The 24,702-nt window shown below is 38.4% G+C and overlaps 1 protein-coding gene and 1 long non-coding RNA gene across 5 annotated transcripts in view; both read left to right on the top strand.

The window, feature by feature from the left end:
- The window catches only part of LOC114052420 (methyltransferase-like protein 9), a 62,994-nt gene extending 57,652 nt beyond the window's left edge, over positions 1–5,342 (top strand). For 2 of the 3 annotated variants that reach the window (XM_027875015.1, XM_027875013.1), the window contains exon 5: positions 4,647–5,342. In XM_027875015.1, coding sequence (XP_027730816.1) covers positions 4,647–4,852 — 206 coding nt within the window. In that variant the 3' untranslated portion in view covers positions 4,853–5,342. The remainder of the gene's footprint in view (positions 1–4,646) is intronic. The other variant, XM_027875014.1, reaches the window with a different exon arrangement.
- An 11,976-nt stretch (positions 5,343–17,318) lies between these two features.
- Positions 17,319–24,620, top strand: LOC114052063. 2 transcript variants are annotated; one of them, XR_003570219.1, is made up of 5 exons: positions 17,319–17,389; positions 19,227–19,315; positions 23,773–23,813; positions 23,901–24,076; positions 24,584–24,620. It is a non-coding gene; the product is annotated as an uncharacterized LOC114052063 (long non-coding RNA). The 2 variants fall into 2 exon arrangements; XR_003570220.1 differs by lacking the exon at positions 17,319–17,389 and adding an exon at positions 17,915–17,990.
- The last annotated feature ends 82 nt before the right edge of the window (positions 24,621–24,702 follow it).

The raw sequence follows: 24,702 nt of genomic DNA, 5'->3' as shown, positions 1-24,702 counted from the left end.
TGGAGAATGTACTGTCCCAAGCTTTGGGGGTTTGTCCAGCTGTTTTCTGAGATACTTCTAGGGACCTGAAAAGTGTCAGTTCTTCCAAGGTGCTTTGATAAGGGGCGAGGTGTTTCCTCTCCACCACCACAACAAGCTCCACCACGCCAGCGCTCCTCCTCACCCCAGGACTGCCCCTCAGAACTGTGACCCAGATCCAAGCACCGGTAAAGCAAAAGATTCCTGCCTCAGTCCTGGCAAAGAGATCCCTGCAATCCCCCTCTGATCAGCCACTCGATTCTCCCTCAGTCTGTGGGCCAGAAGCTCAGGAGGCAGGCGCTACCCCTGCGGTGCCCTGCTTGGAACTTGTGGCTGAGACCTAGCTTCTCTCTCACCGAAGTCACAGACTTTTCCCACTGACCTTCTAAGTTGTCTTTGGTGTTCGTGGGTTGAGAAGTCTGGAAACCGCCACAGCTGACTGTGATTCAGTCCTCTGAGGCCTGCTCCAGGGTTGCTGCTGCCTGTGCACCCATGCCAAACTGTACTCCTCTCCCCGCCCGACGCGATATACCTTTCTGATTAACCATCCATGTTGTCTTGGGCTGGAAATTTGTTTCACTCTGTCTTTTTGTGGGTTCTGCTGCTTTAGAATTTGTTTAGAGCCATTTTTTTGCAGGTATTTGGAGGGGTTTGGGGGAGAGTTCAAGCAAGTCACTGCTTTCACTCCACCATCTTGGCTGCCTATTTTGTTATTTTTATATAACTACCATTTATACAGTACTTAAAGGTTTGCCAAATGTTTCTAACACAACAACTTCGTAAGGTTGGTAGTACAAATACTAAGAATTACCTTCCTTTTATAGATAAGAAAACTGAATCTCTGAGAGGTTCAATGACTTGATCTATGATCACACAGTTAAAAAATACCTGAAGCAGGATTTGAACCCAGACCTCCTGACTCCCAAGTCCTGCACCCTTTCCAGTGACATCTCACTACCTTTATTTTGACATGTAATCATCACAATAATTTGACATGGTGGTAGAAAGATTTGGTCGGTTTTAACTGGTAAAATTTATAAACACCTACTAAAATAAATGTGAGATTTAATCTTCAAAGGAGGGTGGTAGGTAGATGGAGAAAGGAAATAGAGACAATGAATGGATAGTAGTTCAGAGATGGCTAGCATTATACTTAGTCCATGTATTGTTAGTTATTAACAGCAAGTCTGAATTATTTCCATTAATTTTTAGTTGTTAAACAGAGTAGGGCATTCTGATGTTTTGAAGTAAAATAATAAATGACCTACCTCTCACCACCAGTATTGTTCCTGGCCCAGTTTGCTTAGATCTTGGTTCAGTTGAATGTGAAAATGCTATTCCACAGAAGTAAATTGCACTGTCATTTAAAGCTAATGTGTTTAGGGTGAGAGAAACTTGATTTTGGGTCAGTGATTCAGTCACTGTAAATTTGCCTCCGTCCCCTCGGCATTGATCTGGACACAAGTGTTCAGGTTGGTAGTGAGCATTTTGACGAAACCATAGAACTTGAGGCTGGATTTTAGGGCAGTTGATAGCAGAGAAATCACATTGTATATTAATTGTCTTAAAAGTATAGTCAACTTCTAGAAGGGGAGGCTGTTTTATATTAACAATACATGTCTGGATAGCATCTGTTGAAAAGAGGGAGATAAGAGAATTTAGATTGGTGTTGTTTTCCCCCCCATCTTAATGATATTTCAGATTTTCTTCTGGTATTGAGAGCCCTGTGATCCTATTTATAATGACTCCTTTTTCTTCTTAATTCTTTCAACTATAGTCAAAACACTTTTAACGTATTTCATTTCATATAGTTCATATTTACATTGTGCTTTACAAATCACTTTAATGTAACAAGAGCTCTGAAGTACAACAGATCTCCATTTTATAGTTGAAGAAACTGACAGGGTACACTTTATCAGTCACACAGTAAACATAGCAAGTCTGAGATTAGAATCTAGTGTGCATTCTCCCTCATTTCCCTCTCTCTCTCTCTCTCTCTCTCTCTCTCTCTCTCTCTCTCTCTCTCCATCTCTCTGTCTTTCCCTTTTTCTCTCTCTTTTCTCCCTCCCTCTCTCCTCCCCCCATCACTCTCTTTCATCTCATCTCTCTTTTCCCTCAACAGAATAGCAGATGGTACAAATTAAACACTTTACAACTCTGGGATTTAAAAGGACTGTTTCCTTTTACTGAAAGAGAAATGTGTGAGAAAGAACAAAATGAATTTCAGTGGTTTCCTATTATCACATTGTTAAACATGTTAAGCAATACATTAACAAAAAGGGAAGTTTGGATAAACTGTTACATAACATGTGCTCATGTGAAAGTTCTCCAAAAAGTCACATACAAGTATAACATTTCTTTTTTAATTTAAATTGGCATTTTAATTGTTAAATGTTAAGTTTTTAAAGAACGCTGATATCCAAAGTGAAATTTTGTGGCAAATATTTCTTTCCTTTTTTAAAAAAATGATGATTTAAAATCATTCCCTAATATAAATATAACCTATTTTATATGTTAACTTTTCTACAATGTAAATCAATACAGAAAGACAGTTTCTAACTGTTGAAACAAATCTCCACTCTACTCATAAAGATGTGGGGGACCTACTTTCAAAAATAAGATTAAGAAAAAACTAATTTTCAAAAGCAATTTTTCCTCTGCCCCTTTCTTAGTAGATCTGAGATCTATTTCAACTGTTAGAAATGTTTTGATTTATATTGTAGGAAAGTTGACATATAAAATCTGAATTTATAAAGTGGATTATATTTACATTAGGCAGTGATTTTAGATCACAAGCCTCCTTTTGAATTTAAAATACTTGATTTCCCTAATTTCACTTTATATACACAATTCTCAGGAACACATCTTTAACATATTTACTGAATACTTGCTGTGTATAAAACAAAACAAAAGCTTGATTAGTGGCTAAATTGTGGTTACTACTACAAATTAAATGATTAAAATTATACTTCTGGTTCCTTGCTTTGTTAAGTATTTCTATTTAAAATTGAGGGAAAGGAATTTTAAGTATAAATAGAAAACTTACTCTAAGTTATTTTTAAACTTTTATCTCTCTAGTGAAAATTAGTATTGCTATACTTTAGACAATTTCCATTATGCTATACATTTTAAAATTAACTTGTAGGAGCTTAAAACCTAAATATATTGAAAGAAAGAGACAATAATTCAATTAAAGTAGGAAAAAAAGCTTACCAATGTACAATAGAACGAGAGTGATGGTGGTGATAACTGTGTTTGGGGTTGCCATCTTGTACATATGTTTGAAAATGGATCTGAACTTTTTTTTTAAAGGAGGAGCTAGGGAGAGGAAGTATAACTAGGAACTGCAATCAGGAAATTTTTAAAAATTGCATCAACTTTTTTTGCAGCCCCAGAATTTTATCCTTCAGAATAGAAATTCTAGTGTGTAGCTTATTCCCAGTTATTAAATAATACTTTTTCCATGATGTCACATATCTTTTGTTAAGGGATTTTGACTTAATTTTAATTAAAGATGAAAGATAATCAAGTATTCAGTCAGAAGCCTCAGATTCGTTCAGCACTGTGCCTGACATGGTTGTTTGTCCTTTGTTCTCAAAGAGAACCGTGACATCAAGAAGATGATGCCATGACATGTAAGTGAATGGGATTAAGTGAGAGAGGGCTGTGCCAAGTCACCAGCTTCACTTTGTCCTCCAGAGCCATCTGGGTCCAGTGGCCAGATATGGATCAAGATGACTGGAGCTGGCCCCTGCCACACATGGTGGAGCAGTAATGGAATATAGAAGACGGTTACACAGTCACTTTCCACGGGTTTGGACTCGGTGACTTCTGATGTTGACTTCCAGCTTAAAATCTATGATCCTTTGCTTATAGTTGAAGAGACATGACACTGTGTGTTTCAGACTGTGGGTGTAAAAGAATTGCTGAGCTGGGTTCTACTTATGATCCAATCCAGTGTTGTTTTCCTACAGAAGCGTCAAGGGATGGTTTGGTAATGGTAGTTGTCTTCTAGGACACTGTCCTCAAAAATTAGAAATATACCTTAGCTTTCCTTAATTAATAATTAATGTATTTTTAAACCCTTTCCGAGTCAACATCTGTTTTCACCCTGATGAAGTCCTAGTAGTCATGAGTTCTGCAAGTTTACTATACAGAGTGGGAAAGTAGCACTTTATATTTGTGTTGGAACTAACTTGTACGTTTCTTTCTAATCATTCATATTTGCAGGTTTGGTGATGAAGTTCATGTTACTGTTCACCATCATATGACACACTGGCAAATCGTAAAGAAGAGTGTGTATGTGAAAGAGACAGAGAAAGGTTCAGAGACCAATTTTGGAATGAAATGCAACAAGAGGCAGTGAAACAATATACTAATAATCTAATAATAAGCGGAGCATCAGAAGGGGGTAGATCTGTTTTAAATCTTGGCCTGGCGCTTTACTGCTTATGTAGCTGTAGGCAGGTTCCTTCACAAGCCCTGAGTGTGCTCATCTATAAGATGAGGATTTAGACTTTCAAGCTCCAGTGCTAAGTTGCTAAGAACTCAGAATCTGAAAGAAATACTGCTATTAAAGAAATGAGATCTAGTCAAGAATTTAACTTTTTATTTTTGTTCTGTTTCAGTAGGAGGCAAATGGGAGAAGCCCTCTGAAATTTTGGAAATCAAAGGACAGAACTGGGAAGAACAAGTGAACAGTCTGCCTGAAGTTTTCAGAAAAGCTGGTTTTGTTATTGAAGCTTTCACCAGGCTGCCGTACTTATGTGAAGGTGACATGTATAATGACTACTATGTATTAGATGATGCTGTCTTCGTTCTCAAGCCAGTATAAAGTCTCCAGAGTCAAACCCAAGAAGCAGCCTCTGGAAGAGGTGTTTGATTTGATGATGATATGAAGGGAGGGAGTTTGGGGGTTGCCATTCTAAATATCATGTAAGAATTTTAAGGCCAAAATACTAATGTATTTCTTTGTAGTATGTTTAAAAGGACAGTCGTGGTTTTTTTTTTAAAGACTCTTCATTTGAGAATAATTTCTACCAGTTCTTAACTCCAACAGTGCAGTCCACAATCCAACCATGATGATGGATATTTTTTATACTTAACTGCCATAGGGACTCATATCCAGACAAAGCAATAGTCACAATTTCATACAACCAGTGTATGGATTGTTCTCAATAGACTGGCAATAAAGCTGTCTGTTCAGTTCCAAACATTGTTTATAGTGTTGCAAATGATATTCTTCCATGTTAAGAAGTTACTTTCTCTCTGTCATTCTTCAAAAAATGTTTTTAATCATGCTAATAAACCTTTTTTTGAGATGACCTTGGTGTCATGTTTGAGTTTAATTGATGTTTAGCCAAAGTCTTAGAAACCATTTGTTAATGGCATCTTCATTTGCTTTGGTTCCCGGATGAGCTGAATGGATATGTTCCATGTAAGACACAGTCATGTATCTTCAATGATAGACTGGCCTTTGAGTCAGTCATAGGTCAACTAATCATGCCTCGGTGGGAAGCCTTCATGAATTCCTTTAGGGAGGAGAGAATTAATCAATACCTGCCCTCTCTTATGACACAGGATATTCCCTTTGGTTCTTGAGCTTATTAGAAGGGTGGGATCAGATTGAATGTTGATGTAGTGCAACTGTAAAAAAAAAAAAGACAATTCCAATACTCCAGTCCAGTGGAATAAAGGCCAAGGTGCTAAAAAAATTCATTCCTCTATCCTTGAGCTATGTGTCAGTCTCAAGATTCTGGCAAAGAATGAGAAGATGAGTAAACTTAATTGAAACCACCTGGCAGCTTTTCTGATGGAAGGATCATTGTTGAAAAACCAAAACCAGGGAACAACTAGGTGGCGCAGTGGATAGAGCACCAGCCCTGAAGTCAGAAGGACCCGAGTTCAAATCCAGTCTCAGACCGAACACTTGACACTTAGTAGCTCTGTGACCCTGGGCAGGTCATTTAACCCCAATTGCCTTAAAAACAACAACAACAAAAAAAAAACAAACAGGTTTCTTAATTCTGGTCGTGTGAAAATTTATTAAGTTCACAAGTTAGATGATAACTTCATTATTTCTTAAACAATGTCTTCCACTCAGGATGCAAATTTGTAGCCAGGTTTTGGTAGCTCGTGCTGTAATCTCAGCTGCCAGGGAGTCTGAGGCTGGTGAATCCCTTGGAGTCAGGACTTGTGAACTTCAGTGAGCTAAATCATTGTGTGTTTGCACCAAGTTAAGCACCAGGATGGTGAGTGAACCTCTGAGAAGGTGCTGTGTTGGGGAGTAAGGGCAGAGGATGAGGTTGCATAAAGAGAGGTAAATCAGACCTATGAATAGCATCCCCTGCACTTCCATCCTGGGTGCAATAGACTCAGAATTTTTGTTGTTGTTGTTGTCATTTAGGATGCAAATTTGTAGTTGTCTGCAACAATAAAACAAATTCTGAATGTCCTCATTTAATTTTTCTTTCTATTGTACTTGAACCCCTTTCTATCTGGCCACTCCCATCCCTTTCAGAAATCCTTTCAACAACACCTACTTATTATTGACAAAGAACAGGGTTGGTTGTGTATTTTTGTAAACGGATAATGTTTCACTCATACATTCTCTAAAATGTAAGCGCCTCTAATTATATACCTCAAAATGTTATTGAGGCAGGGAGATCATTAGAGAAAGGGATCAATAACCATTTTGGATAACTCAATAAGGCACAACCCCTTAACTCAAATCCCATTATAGCTTTGAAATAATGGAAATGCCTATTTGAGAATATAGATATTAACATTATGAAGTTATTCTTTTCACAACTTAATTTGTTTTAATCCAGGTGTTCCATTGTGGGGTTTTTTTTTCTGTATATGTTCATGGACATCTTCAAATTAAAACAATTACAGCAACACCTAGATAAAAAGGAGAATATAACCATGAAAAAAACTTTATTATGCATTAAGAACTGCATTCTTTCCTCTCCAATATGCTCCTCCATTATCATGGTATCATAATCAGAGTCGGGTTATATGACTGTTATGAAAATTGTTATTGGTGTATATTCATGTTTTACTTTTCATTTTTCAGATATTCAAATAAATGAAATGCAAACACTTCACCCTACATTATAAAAATAAAAACTTAAGAGAAAAGTAAACTTAATTTCAGTTGCATAAGGACTATCTTTATTTCTTTATGAAGCCCTTTCTTGAGTATTGCTGTTCTGTGTATTGAACACGGGTAAAGCTGAAGGTGCAAAGAGGCATTAGTATAAGTATTTGAATTTACTCTGATGAGGTCTCATGACTTCCAAATCAAGGATGAATTTAAGATTTAATTTTTTAATCTCACAATTCTTAGAGACAAAACATGTAATTAATTCATAAATTTACATTCAGTATTTAAAATATAAATCAACTTCCATTCAGTAAAGAAAATATAGAGCCCTTCTGAAGACTGGCTTTTTTTAAAGAGAGGGTTCATGATGAACAAAGACTACAAATAGTTTAATAAGAATTTCTTACAGGTTGGGAGAAGCATTCTTCCACTAGATGGCATTATATTTCAGCTATGGTCTGATAAATTTATCCACATTTTTCAGAGGAATTAATATCATCTTCAGAATTCAATGAAGCTAGTTAGCTTTTGGTTGTACTGTCACTAACACCATTCCCCAGTGCCTAGCAGAGTGCCCTGCACAGAGCAGATATTTAATAAATGTTTGTTGAAATGACTTCCTGATATGTAACCCTTTATATTCAGCCAACAAGAGAGCTTCATTTATTAGACCAAATAAATGAAGTATTGTGAGGATACTGAACAAACATTTATTAATTCCTATCGTGTTTGGCAGGCACAAAAATGAAATAAAACAAATTCTGCCCTCTGGAATCTTACAATCCGATAAGGAGAAATAAAATAATTTTTATACAAGGTTGAAGATGAGGCATGTAAAGGAAAGGCCACTTTCATCTGGGGAAATTAGGAAAAGGTTTCATGGATGTGGTGTAACCAGAGATGAGTCTTAAAGAAAGAGAATTAGAATTATTTGATCAGATGCCAGTAGAGATTGGGTGGAGTGGGCAAGTCATTTTAACCTCTGTTTGCCTCAGTTCTCTCATTTATAAAGTGGAAACAATAATAGCACCTACCTCCCAGGGTTGTTGTAAGGATCAAATGAGACAAAACTTATAAAATGCTTAGCACAGTGCCTAGCACATGGTAGATGCTATATAAATATTAGCTATTATTATTAAAGGTAGAATCTATTCTAGACAGGAGGTGATTGTATAAAGGGATGGAGACAAGAGAAAGGTGATAATGACAAACAGTCAAATTTGACTGAAACTTAGACTATGAAGGTAATGGTAATCATGGTAATAAAGAAATGTAAATAGTGAGGCACCTAGGTGGCACCGTGGACAGAGCACTGGCCCTGGAGTCAGGAGGACCTGAGTTCAAATCTGACCTCAGACACATGATACGCACTAGCTGTGTGACCTTGGGCAAGTCACTTAACCCCAATTGCCTTGCCAAAAAAAGGAAAAGAAATGTAAATAGACTCATTTCATAGCATACTATACCTGCAACTGTGTCCCTCATGATTTATAGACTCTCAGAGTCAGGAAGAAATGGCAAGAATAACAAAAGACTGAAGATTTTGCCCTACCAAGAATGGAGAACATGATGAATTTTTCAATGGCCTGCATAAAATGCATAGTGTTAATTCCATAACCAAGTAACTAATCTATGCTTTACATGTAGGCTGTTCTCTCTCCTAGAAAAGAAGGTTAATTGGGCTTTAGGAATGTCTCTCCATTCTTGAAGTTATCAGAATAAATGAAGTGTGGTTCAGTGGGAAGAATACTGACTCAAGAATAAGATCTGGGTTCAAGCCCCATCTCTGACACTTGCTACCTGTGTGACCACGGAAAATCGCTTTTCCATGTCTCACAGTCTCACTGGGCTTCTGATTCTTCATCTGTAAAATGAAGGGGTTGGGCTAGATGGCCTCCAAATTTCCTTCTATCTCAAGAGCTATGATTTTACTCATCAAGGTTTAATTTTTTTTTTTAACAAGAGAAAAAAGGTTCTGAAGAGACAGGAGAACCCTGACTTTCGTCCAGAAGTTGAATGTAGAATGTAGAATCCAGAATGTAGAATCCAGAAGAATGTAACAAGAGCATAAAGACAAAGCTCTACCATATACTTGGAAGGGACTAAGTCACAAATATGAAGGTCTTTCCAAAGAGGAAGCATCTGGGCCGTCTGGAAAGGGAGCAGCTGCTTGTCTTCTAGGAAGGGCGACTTGGATCCACCAAGGTATGGTAAGATGGGGGATCATCCAGTAAGAGTGAGAGGAAGGGGGCAGCTAGGTGGCACAGTGGATAGAGCACTGGCCCTGAAGTCAGGAGGACCTGAGTTCAAATCCGGCCTCAGACCAAACACTTCACGCGTACTAGTTGTGTGACCCTGGGCAAGTCATTTAACCCCAATTGCCTTACCAAAAAAAAAAAAAGTCAGAGGAAGAAGAGAAGACTAGAGGCAGCTAGGTGGTACAATGGATAGAGTGCTAGACTTGAAACCAGGAAGAGCTGAGTTCAAATCCTGCCTCAGATCCTTTAGCTATGGGCAATTCACTTGACCCTTCCATGCCTCCGTTTTCTCATTTGTAAAATGAGTATAATAATAGCACCTATCTCTCATGGTAGTGAGGATCAAATGAGATTGTAAAGTGCTTTACAAACTTTAAAGCACTATACCGATGCTTACTATTTTTATAGTGACTCTCTGCTCAGGGGAACTGGGGCTGCTGGTTTTGTTTTTTTTTTTTAATCTGACTTCAACAACAAAGAGATTATCCGGCTTTCCTCAGGCAGGAGGGAGACCCTCCCAAGATTGGCACACCTAGGTGACTACTCTTCACTTGTGGTGACAAAGGATATTTCCATGAGCAGTCAAGAAAGCATTGCTAAGGATTGAGCAAGAAGACCTGGTTGGGGGGGTGGGGTGCAGGGGCTAGTTCTTTTCGCCTCTAATACAGATCAAGGGCTTCAAAACGGAGAGGCAGATTTGGAAAGTGAACTGCTGATTAAGAAGATTGTTTCTGAGAATGAGTTTTGGATGTCAGAATCCCAGAGCTTAAAATACGGTAATGGTGGGCTCTTGACCACTGAGGGATCAGTAAGAGCTATTTACCTTACAAATTATTACTATGGAAGAAATACTGACTTTAGAATCAGAAGACTTGGATTCTAATCCCTCCTTTACTCCTTATTATCTATGTTGCCTTAGGCAAGTCATTTAACCCTCTCTAGGTTGCAGTGTCCTCATTTAAAAAATGAGGGAGTTGGATTAGATGATCTTTCAGGCCCCTTTCAGCTCTAAGTCTAGGATCATATGAAATCTAATAAAAAGAGTTATAAAACAGGACGGAAAGGGACAAAATTGCCTATCCAACCTAGATAACCACAGAAAATAGTGAAAATGTAGAAAGAGGAGCAGTAGACATACCTAGAAGTTCACAAGAAATAATTTTTTTTAATGAACCAGGAATTAAAACCCTTGGCCTCAAATGTCTATATAAATGTACAAAGTATGACGTAACAGGGATGATGAGCTAAAGATCATGTAGAAACAAATTGTATTTCATTGTTATCATTGGGACTTGTGACTAGATGAATATACCTTATTCAGAAGAGGTGGGATATGGGGCAGCTAGGTGGCACAGTGGATAGGGCACTGACCCTGGAGTCAGGAGGATCTGAGTTAAAATCCAGCCTCAGACACATAACACTTACTAGCCATTGCCTAGCCAAAAACAAAACGAAACAGAAGAGGTGGGATAGATTAAGGGTTTGGGGGCTTGGGGCAGTTAGTAGCCCTGAATATTAAGAAGATGAGGAGGGGCAGCTAAGTGGCACAGTGGATAGGGCACTGGCCCTGAGGTCAGGAGGACCTAAGTTCAAATCTGGCCTCAGACTAATCAGACTTATCAGACTAATCAGACTTAACCTCAATTGCCTAAAAAGGAAGAAGAAGATGAGGAAATCCTGGAAACCCAAGGGGGAAGTACGGTGGATAGTGCATTTGGATGAAGATCAGTTAAATAGAAACAGATGTGAAATTGTCATCAGAATACGTATAGACCCCCTAGACAGAGAAGATCATAGGCCTGGTATAGAGGCATGATATAATAGCAGTGGAAGATTTCAGTTATCAGTTATTTTCCTCATTTATAAGCACATCTGCTATATTTCTCCCTGCCCAAGGAATAATAGCTAATAATTACTTGGCTTGCCTTAATGATAATTTCATCCTTCAAAAAGTGAAAGAGGAAATGAAGGAAACTGCTGTTTGTACTCGATTCTTAGTAACAAAGAGGAAACTAAAAACATTTTTTTTGCTTTTTTTTTTTGGTGAGGCAATTGAGGTTAAGTGACTTGCCCAGGGTCAAACAGCTAGTAAGTGTCAAGTGTCTGAGGTCACATTTGAACTCAGGTCCTCCTAACTCCAAGGCTGGAGCTCTATCCATTGTGCCACCTAACTAAAATTCTTTAGAACCCAGGAAGAATTGGAACTAATCAAGCAAACATTTATTAAACACCTACTATGTGCCAGAGGTGGTATACTCAGAAAGCCTAACAAATAGAATTCTAGAGACAAAATATCTGTTGGAGAGAAGAGGGGAGTTGCCTAAAGAGATGGATGTGGATGTCCAACAATCTCATCAACCAACTTAAATTTTTCTTTTAAAGACAGGTACAAAAACAGTAACAGGAATATTGCAATGATCAACTGTGAAAGACTTGGCCACCCTGATCAAGACAGTGATCCAGGACAATGCCAGGGCACCCATGATGAAGAATTCTATCTGCCTCCAAAGAGAACTGTTGAACTCTCAGTACAGACTGAAGCATACTTTTTTTTTCCACTTTATTTTTCTTGCTTTTTTGTGTGTTTTCTTTTGCATCATGGCTAACATGGAAATATATTTTGCACGACTTCACACTTATAACTCTTTTTATATGTCATAAGTCAACATAGTATATTGGTTTAAACATTTTCCTCATTGAAATAACTTTCAAACTGTAGAGTTAATTATTCACCTCTAAATATCTGCAATATAATTGATATATTGCTTGCCTTCTCAAAGGCTGGAGGAATGGTGGGAGAGAATTTGGGACTCAATTTTTAAAAACTGAATGTTAAAAATCTTCAGTGGAGCTGGGAAATATTTAACAAGATAAATTTAAAATTTTTTAAATTTAGGATTTAAATTTTTTTTTAAATTAAAAAAAATTGTACAAAAGCCAGAAGCAAAGGTAGGTAACTGAGAATGTATACAAAACGTGAATGTTACGGTCCTATAAAGAATAGTGTCAAGAGCACTAATGCTCAGAATGAACTGAGGTTGCCAAAGAAATGTTAAGGCAGTGTAAAAGGTAGGAAAGGAAGATATTAGTAGATTTTTGTCTGCTTTTCTCCCTTATTTGAAGTAGTTTATGGCTTATCTATTCTATACTACCTTAGGTCAGTCAGTCAACATTTATTAAGCACCTACTATGTGCCAGGCACTGTGACAACTGCTGGGGATACAAAAAGAGGAAAAAGATAATCCCTGTCCATCCATAGAATATATCAACATACCAATTTATGACATTTACCCTCAATAGGAAATTGAGTTTGGGAAATAAAATGTTGGGTATTTTAGACTTGTTCTCTCAATAGTTTAATTTTCATTTCCTTTTTAAAATTATTTTTAACAGCAGAAAGGGACTTAAGAGATTGTCTAGTTATAGGGCCATTTATCTACAGCTAGAAGGGTTCTCAAAGGTCATCTAGTACAGCCCCTTCATTTTATTTTATTTTTATTTTTTTAATATAATTTAATTTTTAGGCAGTTGGGGATAAGTGACTTGCCCGGGGTCACACAGTTAGTGTCTAGTGTTTGATCTGAGGTGGGATTTGAACTCAGGTCCTTCCTGACTTAAGGGTTGGTGCTCTATCCATTGCGCCACCTAGCTGCCACCTAGCTGCCCCCCTCTCCCCCTCATTTTATAAAGGAAGAAATGAAGATCCTGAGGCACAAAATTTTTGATCCAGGTCACACAGGTAAGAAATACTTGCTTTACCCCTGAAGAAGCACAGGATCATTAGATGGCAAAAAAAATAGTTTGTTTATTCTCGCACACAACTAGTTAGTGGTATATCCAGGGCCTAAATTCTGGTCTTAAATTCTTTCCACTATAAATCACTACCATCTATCTGTCCAAGCAGTGTGTTCATTCACATAATCTTAAGGGAGGAAAGAACTTTGCATCAGTTGCTCCATTCTGTTTCAGATGCCACTATTCTAAAATAAATATCCCAGACTACAACAGCTCCCTCATTCCTAAAGTGATCTGAAAGTATGTCTTTGTTTAGTGGGACCAGCTACAGAAATGCAGTGTTTTGTGTTTTTTTTCAATGTCATAAGTCAACATAAACATTTTCCTCATTGAAATAACTTTCAAACTGTAGAGTTAATTATTCACGACTAAACATCTGCATTCAGAAAATATTTATTAGATGAGGCACTGTGCAATGTATTCAGTAAACTCAGCGGTGATTTACCATTCACTTTGTTCTATTTTTGTTGTTCAGTTGTTTTTGACTCTTTGTGACCCCATTTTGGGGTTTTCTTGGCAAAAATACTGGAGTGGTTTGCCATTTCCTTCTCTAGCTCCTTTGACAGATGAGGAACTGAGGCAAACAAGGTTAAGTGACTTGTCCAAGGTCACACTACTGGTGTCTGAGGCAGGATTTGAACTCATGAAGATGAGTGTTCCTGATTCCAAACCCAGTGCTCTATCCACTTTGCCACCCAGCTGCCCGCTTTATTGGCTCAATTCAATTCAACAAACATTTATTAAGCACCTGCTTATGTGCCAGGCACTATTCTAAGCACTAAGGATACAAATACCTCATTTCTGTTTTATTAATTAATTTTTTTTAGGCAATTGGGGTTAAGTGACTTGCCCAGGGTCACACAGCTAGTAAGGATCAAGTGTTTAGTCTGAGGGCAGATTTGAATTCAGGTCCTCCTGACTTCAGGACCGGTGCTCTATCCACTGTGCCACCTAGCTGCCCCCTCATTTCTGTTTTTAAAAGTATGTCTTATTGACACTTTTTGTTTTTACATCAGTCATTTCTGCATTTGTCTCCCCTGAATGAACTCCCCCTAGAAATAAAAAGTTAAAGACATCTAATAGTGTATCTGACAATGGATACAACATTCTGCCTCTGCAGTTCACCACATTTGTAGTGAGAAGAAGGAGGCATGTTTCATTATCTCTTCTCAAGGACCAAGACTGGTTATTGTAATTACTCAGAGTTCATTTTTCTCTCTGTATTCTTTACATTTACATTACAGTTATTACTGTGTCTGTATGTAGCTATAAAGATCCATACACACATACATTAAAGCTTTTGTGATTCTGCTGTGCTTCCCTCTGCATCAGTCTGTATGTCTGTATTTCTCTGAATTCCTCATTTCTTTGACAAAACATCCCATTACGCCCCCTAAGCTGCAGTTTGTTCAGTCATTCCCTCACTGATGGGCACCCATTTTATTTCCCAGTTCTTTGCTATCCTCCTTCACAAAAAAAAGGACTACTATGAAAATTTTGGTATATATTAATTAGACTTTTCCTTCTTTTTTCATTTTACCTAGGGAGATCCCATCTTTGGTCAAAAAATATAAACGCTTTAGTCACTTTTTCCTTACATAATTCCAAATTGATTTCCCTAAGGTTCTTAACCTGGGGTCCTGAGAACTTGTAAAAAAAAAATATTTTGAGTGCTGTATAATTGGTGCATTATAATTGGTTTCCTTTTTTTTATTTTTCTTTTTTTTGTTTCCTTTTCAATTCTGTGCATTTTATTTTATGCATTTAAAAAATCCTGAGAAGGGATCCATAGGTCTCATTAGACTACCAGAGGGATCCATAACATTAAAGAAAAAAAAAGGTTAAAAGCCACTGCCTTTATAAGGATTGAATCAACTCACAGCTCCACCAAGAGTGTATGAGTATGCCTGTTTCCCCACAGCCCCTCCAGCATTAGCTATTTCTAGTTTTTTGTTCTCTTTACCAACTTGCTGGGTGTGAGGTAAAACATCAGTGTCCTTTTAATATGCACTTTGCAGATTAGTTATTTGGAGCATTTTTAAAAATCTAGTCTTTGAGAGTTTGCAATTCTACTTTTGAAAACTGTTCATATCTTTTGACCATTCAATTCTGAAGTCAAAGGTCCTAAAATCATATCCTCCTGCCTCTGACACTTATGACCTGTATGACCTTGGTAAAGTCACCTAACCTTTATGGGTCTCAATGTCCTCATCTGTAAAATAAGGGAGTTGGATTAAATGGCCCCTTTTAAATTCTGGATCATTAATCTTATTGGGAAACTAACACCTTGTTTCCATTAGAATAGGTAATAAGGTAGTGAATGTGGAAGTTTTACTAGAAGGAATCAAACGACAATCAAAACAGCTTTAAGAATTACATATTTAATATATATTTAAAAAGAAAAGCAAGGCCTACATAGTATTCATAGTTTCATGCACAATCATCTTTTTCTGTTCTATGTATCTATGGAAATGCTCATTTCAATTGGTGTTTGTTACATCAGAATAAAATGAACCAATATAAAGAACATAGAAGCTTTACAGCCTGAGTTATTTAGGCTCTAACAAGCATTCAAGTCCAAAACCAAATATATAGACTTCTATGTTCGTAAACTTTACCATAGATTACTTCATTTGAGCCACACAAGCTACCCATGAGGTAGGTACAACAGACATTATAGCTCCATTTTATAGATGAGAAAACTGAGGATCAGTAACTTCCCAGTGGTCACAGAGGTCGTTAAATATCAGCGATAAGATCTGAACGCAAGTATTCCTGACCCCAAGTCCAATATTATCATATTTACCATACACAGGGCAGTTAGGTAGTTCAACGGATCAGAGTGTCAGGCCTAGAGTCAGAAAGACTCATCTTCATGGGTTCAAATACATCCTCAGACACTTATTAGGTGGGCAAGTCACTTAACCCTGTTTGCCTCAGTTTCCTCATCTGTAAAATAAGAGAGGGAAGAAAATGGCAAATCACATCTTTGACAAGTAAATAAGAGTTGGACATGACTAAATAACAACCAAAAAACTTCCAAGTCTTAAGAGAGTGCCACTGATGAAAGAAACCGAGGATTTTTGGGAATCCAGCACAATACAGTGTTTCCTATGTGGGCCTCTTGAAGTTTTTATTAAACAAACAAACAAAAAACTACAAACTATGATCATACGATGTATATGGGGAGGAAACTAGGGGCTGGGAAGAAGACACTTACAAATATTTCCCTAGATCTGTGTAAAAAAGCATGATCATAGCCAAAGCTTTTGAAAATAGACTGCTCCTCTCCGCCAGAATAGAAACAACTGCAGGGGAATGTCGATATTGGACTGGGCACGTTTACCTTCCTGTGAATAAATCAATGATACTTCAAGCATGACCAGTGTTACAGTTACATTTGTAACTAACATTTATATTTTTATTTTATATTTACATTTACGCGTTTATATTTTACTCAACTTAGTAAAGATGTAATTTAGCCCTTTAAGTGAACTTTTTTTTTTTTAAACTGACAGGGCAGATACATAGTTACAGAGCTCTAATAAGACACCCAAGTAGAAGCATGACCCCAGACGTATTACTGTTCTCAGTGCCTCAGGTTCCAAATATGTGGTGGAGGAAGAATAATTCAAACTGGGGATGTTCAGAGTGATGACTCTGATTACAGTCCCGTATGGAGTACGTAAGGCTGAGGGGAAAAGTTAGTTCATTCTTGTGCCTCCCCGCAATGCCTGTGGGGAATATGTGTTGGCCTTCTCCCAGGCCGGACGTCCTTCTTCAGTGGGGAAATAGTGGGGGTTGTGGTGGGGGTGGCGGATGATTCGGGGTGGGGTGGGGAGAGCTCTGGGTGTGTCCAGTGCTGGTGAGGCAGCCGGTCCATCCTGGTCCCCGCTCAGGGCAGGCTGACCTAGTGCGACTGCTGCACAGGGAGTGAGCAGGTGAGAGAGAGGGGACGGGAGGGAATGGGGGTTTATGGGGACGGGGCCAAAGGAAAGAGTTTGAACTCAGCCAATCGCTGGCACTAGTTCCGAAGGAGGTGGAGGGAGGAGGCCTCTGGCGTAGGGGTCAAGGACATGAGCCCTCCCACTGAGCACAGGTATTCATCATCCCAACACTTCTCTCCACACCCTGGACTTCTAAGGGTCGGCAGGGAGGAGTGAAAAGTGCTGGGAAGACTGGCCTGTTTTATCCACAGAACCAGGAGGAGGTGAGTTTGGGGAAGAAGTGTAGGTGATAACTCACCTGGAAAGAAACCGAGCTACCTGATAGGAGCCTTTTGAGTTTGTGGAAGAGACTGTAAGCTTACGCATTAATTACTGTTGTTACAAGTCGTTTTTGGTGGATAGTGATGGGAGGTCATGACCTGTGATTTTATTTGTATGGGGAACTCTTTATGACCAACTGCCGTGTCTTCATGGTCATGCAGCTGTTTAGTCTCAGAAGCAGCGCTTTCTGACTCCAAAGCTGAGTGGAACTCCATCTGTTGTGTCTGGCTGTCTCTTGGTAAATAATAATAGCACTTTGGTAAGAGGTGTGATTCTGGGAACTCAGGGGGCTGCTGTTTGGTGTGGAGGTTACCTCAGCCTGTTACTGGGAGCCCAGATCACCTGGGTCAGCTTGGAATCAAAACACTGACCAGTGGAAAGAGTGCTGGTTTTGGACCTGGGTTAAAATATTGCCTGCTTAGGTAACAACTAATCTGAATTTCACTTTTTTTCTTCCTATGTGAAATGAGAGGATTGGACTAAGATGACTTCTACATCTGTGATCTTATGAAAAATGAGCAAGTATTTCCTGAATTTCATTAGGTGCAACTGATTACAAGTTTAAAATAAAATAAAAATTAACCCCCTACTAACCTAACCAGGTGTTCTGTTTTGTAGCATTCTTTATTTCTTATGGCATTCTAAAACCCCATGACCCTGAGAAAACCTTAAGAAAAAAAAATTTAGAACATATGTAGAAATAGATTATATATGTGTACTCTGTTCCTGTCTCTCAGAAGTCTCCCTTCCGTGTATTTGCTAAGTTTGCTCTTTGACTCTCCATTCTGTAATAAGGAATGTAATGTAGAAAAGGATTTCACAGAACCACCCATCTCCCCCCACCCCCCACCCTCCCCCATACACACACTCACACACACATAAAAGTATTTTCCTTTTGGCTTTAGGTTCTCTATTGAAAAGCACCTTTTAAGAAAACATAATCAAATTCTGTTACAAGGTAGAGAAAAGCAGCAGATCATAGGATCTTCAATTTTAAATTATCACGCATGTAGTAACTTGCATTTACACTGCACTTTAAGGTTTGCAAAGTGCTTTCTCTGCAATCACCCTAATGAGGTAATTCAAGAATTATGCCCATTTTTCAGATGAGTAAAACTGATGCTTTGGGAGGTTGAGTAATTTATGGTCTCACAGGATAACCAGAGAATTAGGAAGAATGCAAACCCAACTCTTCTGACTCCATGTCCAGTATTCTTTCTATTATAACAGTATACTTTCTACTATAACATTTATTGATGTAATCTGCTGCATTTTGAAAAAAGTTATTTAATGCTTGCATGTGTTTTTGGTTTTTTATTTATTTCAATATAGTTTATTTCAATTTATTTCAATATAATTTCAGACCTAAACATCTGAAGTTCATGTTCTGTTTTGTTTGTCAAATTTCTTATATTTATTATAAAATACTTAAGCCCTTTTCTTACTACTTCCCAAATCCCACATCAATGCAAGTTTCAAATGCGAAGAATGTAGGTAGACAGGTGCTTCATTGATTTAAATTGTATTTTAAAAGAAAACATCCTTTGATTTTTTTTTCCAGTTCAAACTAATATTGGCTGAATGCTGTAAACATTGCTTTTTGTAATAGTAAACAATAGTATTTCAGAGATGGGCTTTCCCAAGGTCCCTACTCTGAAAGGGCAATGTTCTTTACCAGTGTTTACTTCTGCCTCTACTTTCATGGAATCAAACCTTAGGTGACACAGCAAGAGTCCAGTATCTGAATATTGATGGTTGTTTGAAAACATATCTTTGCAGGAGAGTAATACAAATAAGGAACATTATCCTGATTCTTCTTCCATTTTTACTGTGTTGGATTTTCATCTCTTCCATGGGACAGACCCACAGTAAGTCATCTACAATACTGTGCAAGGGATAACAATATCATAGCCTTTCCTATGCAAGTGTGAAAGGAGACAAACAATTATAGTTATGGCACAGATTTGGCAATGTGCTAATTGTGAGGAGAAGACTGACTGGTTATTGTTCCAAATGGACCTTATGGGACTTTATAAAGCCCTTGTAGAAGATTTCACTATGTGTATATAGAGAGAAAGAGAGTTAGGTACCTCTGTCTATAGCCATATGTATGCATTTTCCTTGTTTCATTAAATGAGAATTTTGGAATGTACAAATTTTCTCATGTAGCCACAGAATGAATTTTTTAAAATTTAGTTTTGTTTTTTGTGGGGAAGGAATGGGATAGGGAGAAAACTATCAGTTTCCAAACAACCATTTTCCTCAGGTTTTTTTGATCTGTTTGCTAATTTCCTAAAAATAGAGTGACCTGAAATGCCTTGAATTAAAACCAAATTCTACACTGGTAATCTGTCAGAGTTTAGTTTGAATGAATAAATTATGCCTGGTAGAAAGCAGTAGAAGCAGTTGTTAGTGTAATTTTAAACTCTCCCAGTGAAGTTAATAGGGAGAAAGAAGCAACAAACACAAGAAACCTCATTGTCTGAGAAACTAGATCTTTCTGAATGAGGCCAGTGCCCTGTTGAGCACCCAGTGGAACAGCTGCCCAGGGGATTCTGTGAAACAGAGGGTCAAAAGCAAAAGTTTCATTCTTTTTTTTCTTCCTTTTTTTGTGGTGGGTCTTCCCATATCACCCAGTTTGGAAGTACAGCTGCTCCACATGGGCCCAGTCCCACTACTAATTGAGAAAGAAGCGTTGACTTGCTCAATTTCTGATCTGGGTTGGTTCACTCCTCCTTAGACTTCTTGGTGGTCCCCTGCTACTGGGGACTCACTATATTGATGCTGGACTTAGTGTGGACGCCTGATCAGATTTAGACCTATTACAGCTTAGAACTCCCAAACTCAAGTGATCCTCCAGCCTCATGCCCACCCCAGGCCCTCCCAGGAACAGAAATTACAGATAGGGACCACCATGTACCACCAGCAGCAAAAGTTTCTAGAAAGCACAGTGCTTTGGGATCTTTTGGACTCATACTCGATGAATGAATGCATGAATAACCTCAAAACAAGGTCTTCCCAGTAATTTTTATAACCCAAGTTTAAAGGGTATGCCTCAGGAATCTGAAAGAAGTTTTCAATTCATTTTAGCATTTGACACTTCCAATTTTGGGATTCTATGACTGTGGAGTGCAATAAAATCAAAACAATTGTTTCCAAACCAGGCTGTGGAAGTTACCTTAGGAAACTCCACTTGTAAGTAGAGCAGAGCAAATAAGGCAATATGATCAAATTCTGTTTTAACTCTTGCATCCTCTTTAAGAACCATTTTAAAATATTTAAAATACATACAGACATTATATATCAGCCTTCAAGGCCATGTAGGGTTATCACACAGAAAGCTGGTGGCCAATTTTTTTCCACTTGGTGAAACCAAAGAAGATAAGCTTAAGTTGCTGTGTGGGGGAGTTGGGTCAGCTTTAAGGAAGACCTTTGTGCTGGTAAGGGTTGTGAGACCCTGAAGTAGGTAATAGAAAGGAATTGGGGTTCCTCTAAAGGTTGTTAAAGAGAAAAGCTTACTTGTGTAAAGAGGGACATCCTGGTACCTCCCCAGTAGTACCTTGATGCTTTGCTCCAGCTTTGTTTCTTCAGAAAGGGCAAACAAACTATAATGAAGACACAAGGTACCAGGATCCTCTTTTCAACAATTTTCTAGGAGGGTTTAAGTATGATCTTGCAGCAGAGACAGTGATCTCTCAAAAATATAGCCCTGGGATTCTATCCTCTAAGTTACCATTGTTTTATCCCCCCAGTAAGAGATAATATAATTTCTAGTGAGGCAGTGTGGTATAGTGATCCTCTGATCCACCTCTCTAGGTGGCTCAGGAAGACTGAGTCCAGGATCTGCCTCTGATATATATTGGTTGTGTGACCCAGGCAAGGCACTGACCCTTTCAGTGCCCCCTAGACAACTTTCTAACACTCTCTAAGTTATAGAGCAGCTGCCAGTATGCATTTGTGGAGGAATTTTCCATTCCAGGAATACGCTACACCAGTGTAGTCACAGATCCTATGAGACACAGACGGGGGGGGGGGGGAAGAGAGAGAGAGAGAGAGAGAGAGAGAATCAGAGAGAGAGAGAGAAGGAAAAGGAGACAGAGACAGAGATATAGACATGAGAGAGAATTCTTTTTAAAATTGAGAAGGCAAGCAATATGATATCAATTATGCATGTGAAATCATGCAAAACATTTCCATATTAACTATGTCACAAAACACCAGAAAAGTAAAGTGAAAAATTATGTTTCAGTTTGCCCTCAGAGTTCATCATCAGTTCTGAGAGAGGTTTCTAACTGATGAAGGGGACATGATAGTTTTCTTCAAGTACTTGAAAGTATAGTGGAGGGCTCAACCCAGAGAGCATGAATGGATTTGAGCTGAGCTCCTCTGGCCACTTAAGGGGACACATGTGCTCAGAGCTGAAGGACTTTGGAATGATACAAACAATTTTTAGTCCCATAAGGGCAACAGACTTCCTCTTGGAGGATGGGGTAGAACAGCAATCCTATGATGCATATTTTTAGCGTTTGAAACAACTTCATGAGTTTGAGAGGTCCATCATTCTTAAGTCCCTCAATCAAGCTGATAGGCTGCAGGTGCTGCTTTCTGCCTTCTCAGAGAAGATGAGCGCTGACAGAAAGATAAGCCAAACCATAACTCCAAAGAACTTGAGGACTCTATCTCCAGATGGCTGTTTAGTTACCTATACTCGGGAAAAGAAACACAAGCAGAAGAGGCAGCCAGAGACCTGAGGTCCAGGCTCAGACTCACATAAGCCAAACATATGACTACTGCAATGTGTGAACAGCTTCCATAACTGTGGGGGATGTGGTACAAAGGAAGATGAATCATCTCTCCACACCACAGAATGTCTAAGAGAAAGCTTCCAAAAAGTTTCCACACATTTGGCTGATAGGAAGAGAAAGAGGATCAGAGAAGCAGAGTCACTCCAATTAAATGTGGCTGAGTGGGCCACAGTGACGTAGTCCTCTCCCTTGCTGCCCTCACAGGGACCAAAGGGTTGCTGTGTCACCCCCAAATACTTCAGCTCTGAATGCATGCCTGGGGAACTCAACTCAAGTCCACATTTACTCCAGGGGAGGGGTCTTGCTACAAAAGGCTGTAATATAGAAAAATAATCACATTTATTCATTTTAGTCACAGAAAACAGAACCAGGAGTAATGAGAGGTAAGAGGAAAATTTAGGCTTGATATGACCCCTCTCCACCCAAAAAATCTCTTAATGATTAGGGTTAACTGAAAGGTAAAGTGGGCTACCTCAGGTGATAGTAGCTGCTCCTCCACTGGAGGCCTTCCAGCAAAAATAGGATTTGTCTGAAGGGTTATAGTGAGGAATCTTTTAGGGGTATGATCTTTCTGGGTTTCTGGAGTTGCACTTTGTTCAGTAAGCATGATGGAGTGAAACAGTGTTATGGGAAATGAGGAGAATGTTACATATAGCCTTTTCTTGTAGAGAACTTACAATCTAAATGAGACATTTTAAATTAATTTTATTAATATCATTTTTATTTTAATAATATAATCTTAATTTTTATTTAATTTTAAAAATATCAATGACAAAAATAATGTAATATCTAGTATTTAGATGATGCTTTTTAGGGTTTATAAAATGTTCTTTTTGCATGTTATCTCATTCAGTTCTCACAACAATCCTGTGAAATAAGTGCAAACATTATCCCTGTTTTTTACAGATGGGGTAACTGAGGCTGAGAGAGTTTAAATGACTTGACCAGAGTCATGCAGCTATTAAGTGTCCGAGGCAAGATTCAAATTCAGATCTTGACAATATCCACTGTACCACCTTGCTGTCTAAGTTAGATATGTGACAAATAACAATATAAAACTTAAGAATCAGACAACAAGATGAGAACATAGCTAGCATGAATCTAGGGTAGCTAGGTGGCACAGTGTATAGAGTGCCAGACCTGGAATCAGGAAGATCTGAGTTCAAATGCACATTGGCTGTGTGATCCTGGGCAAGTCACTTAACCCTATTTGCCTAATTTTCCTCATCTGTAAAATGAGCTGGAGAAAGAAATGGCAAGTCACTCTAGTATCTTTGCCAAGAAAATACCAAATGGGGTCACAAAGAATCAAACAAGACGGAAACAACTGAACAGCAAAATCCGTAAATTTATGTAGAACTTTAAGGTTTGTCAGTGTATTCTTCTCACAATATTGGAACAAGTGGTTCCTGCAGGGGAGTAGTAGGAAATAAGATTGAATGGATAAGGTAGGACCTGATTATAAAGGATTTTAATTGCCAAGGTCACATTTTTTTTTTTTTTTGCATTTCATCCTGCAGGTGCCAGGAAAACATTGAAAGATTTTGAGCAGGGGATTGAGGTAATGTCTTTTAGGAAGATTAATGTGGTGGCAGTGTTAAGATTTTCCACAAAGGTAGTTTCATTCGCTCCTCCCTGTCATTCTTAGGTCTGGCAGCATTCTAGTCCACGGGCGTGAGTGCAGCCTAAGGTATACAAGAGGCTTCTCTAGGTTGGTACAGCATGTTCCTGCTCAAATGGTAGGCAGCCTCAGAAAGCCACATTGATGGATGAGGATTTATCTGTTGCTAGCAGAAAATTCCATTGGCTCGACTCATTTAATAGGTTGGTACCCTTTCTGGACTTCAGTTTCTTCAAATGTAAAATGAAGAAGCTAGACTAGATAATCTCTAAGGTCCTTCCAGCTTTAAATCCTGTGAACCCATGAAAATTCAAGGAAATTTGGTGTGATAAAAAAAGGACATCACAGATTTAACACTTTTAATGGGTGATTATTCCTTGAGAGGAGTTGAGCCTCAGTGTAAACTGAGGCAATGACTACTATGAGATAGAAAGCATAATTGTACTAGTTACTTAAGACCACACTTATTGAGTTGTGTGAGTGACACATTTAGTTCCTTGGTGATTTTTATATAGTTTGTGAAGAAACAGCCCCTACCTTCAAGATGCTTAAGATTCCTAAGAGAGACAGGGATTATTCAACTGATAACCTAATTTACTCGTTAAAAACTAAGTTGCTGAATATTCAAAAATTTTATATAGGAGATCAGAGATCATAGGAATTAGAGTTGGCCAGGGACATAGAGATCCTCTAATTCTCTCATTTTACAGATAAGAAAAACTAAGGCCAGGAAAGGACTGCCTGAGGTCACAAAGCAGGTAACTAGCCAACCTAGAATTTGAACCTGGGTAGGCTAACTCCAAAATCAACATTTTTTTTCCTGTGTCTA

The sequence above is a fragment of the Vombatus ursinus genome, unplaced genomic scaffold, assembly GCF_900497805.2.
Source record: "Vombatus ursinus unplaced genomic scaffold, bare-nosed wombat genome assembly UNPS02014807.1, whole genome shotgun sequence".
NCBI classification, from domain to species: Eukaryota; Metazoa; Chordata; class Mammalia; order Diprotodontia; family Vombatidae; genus Vombatus; species Vombatus ursinus.
The sequence above is the reverse complement of the archived record's forward strand: the minus strand, read 5'-3'. Positions and strand labels throughout refer to the sequence as shown.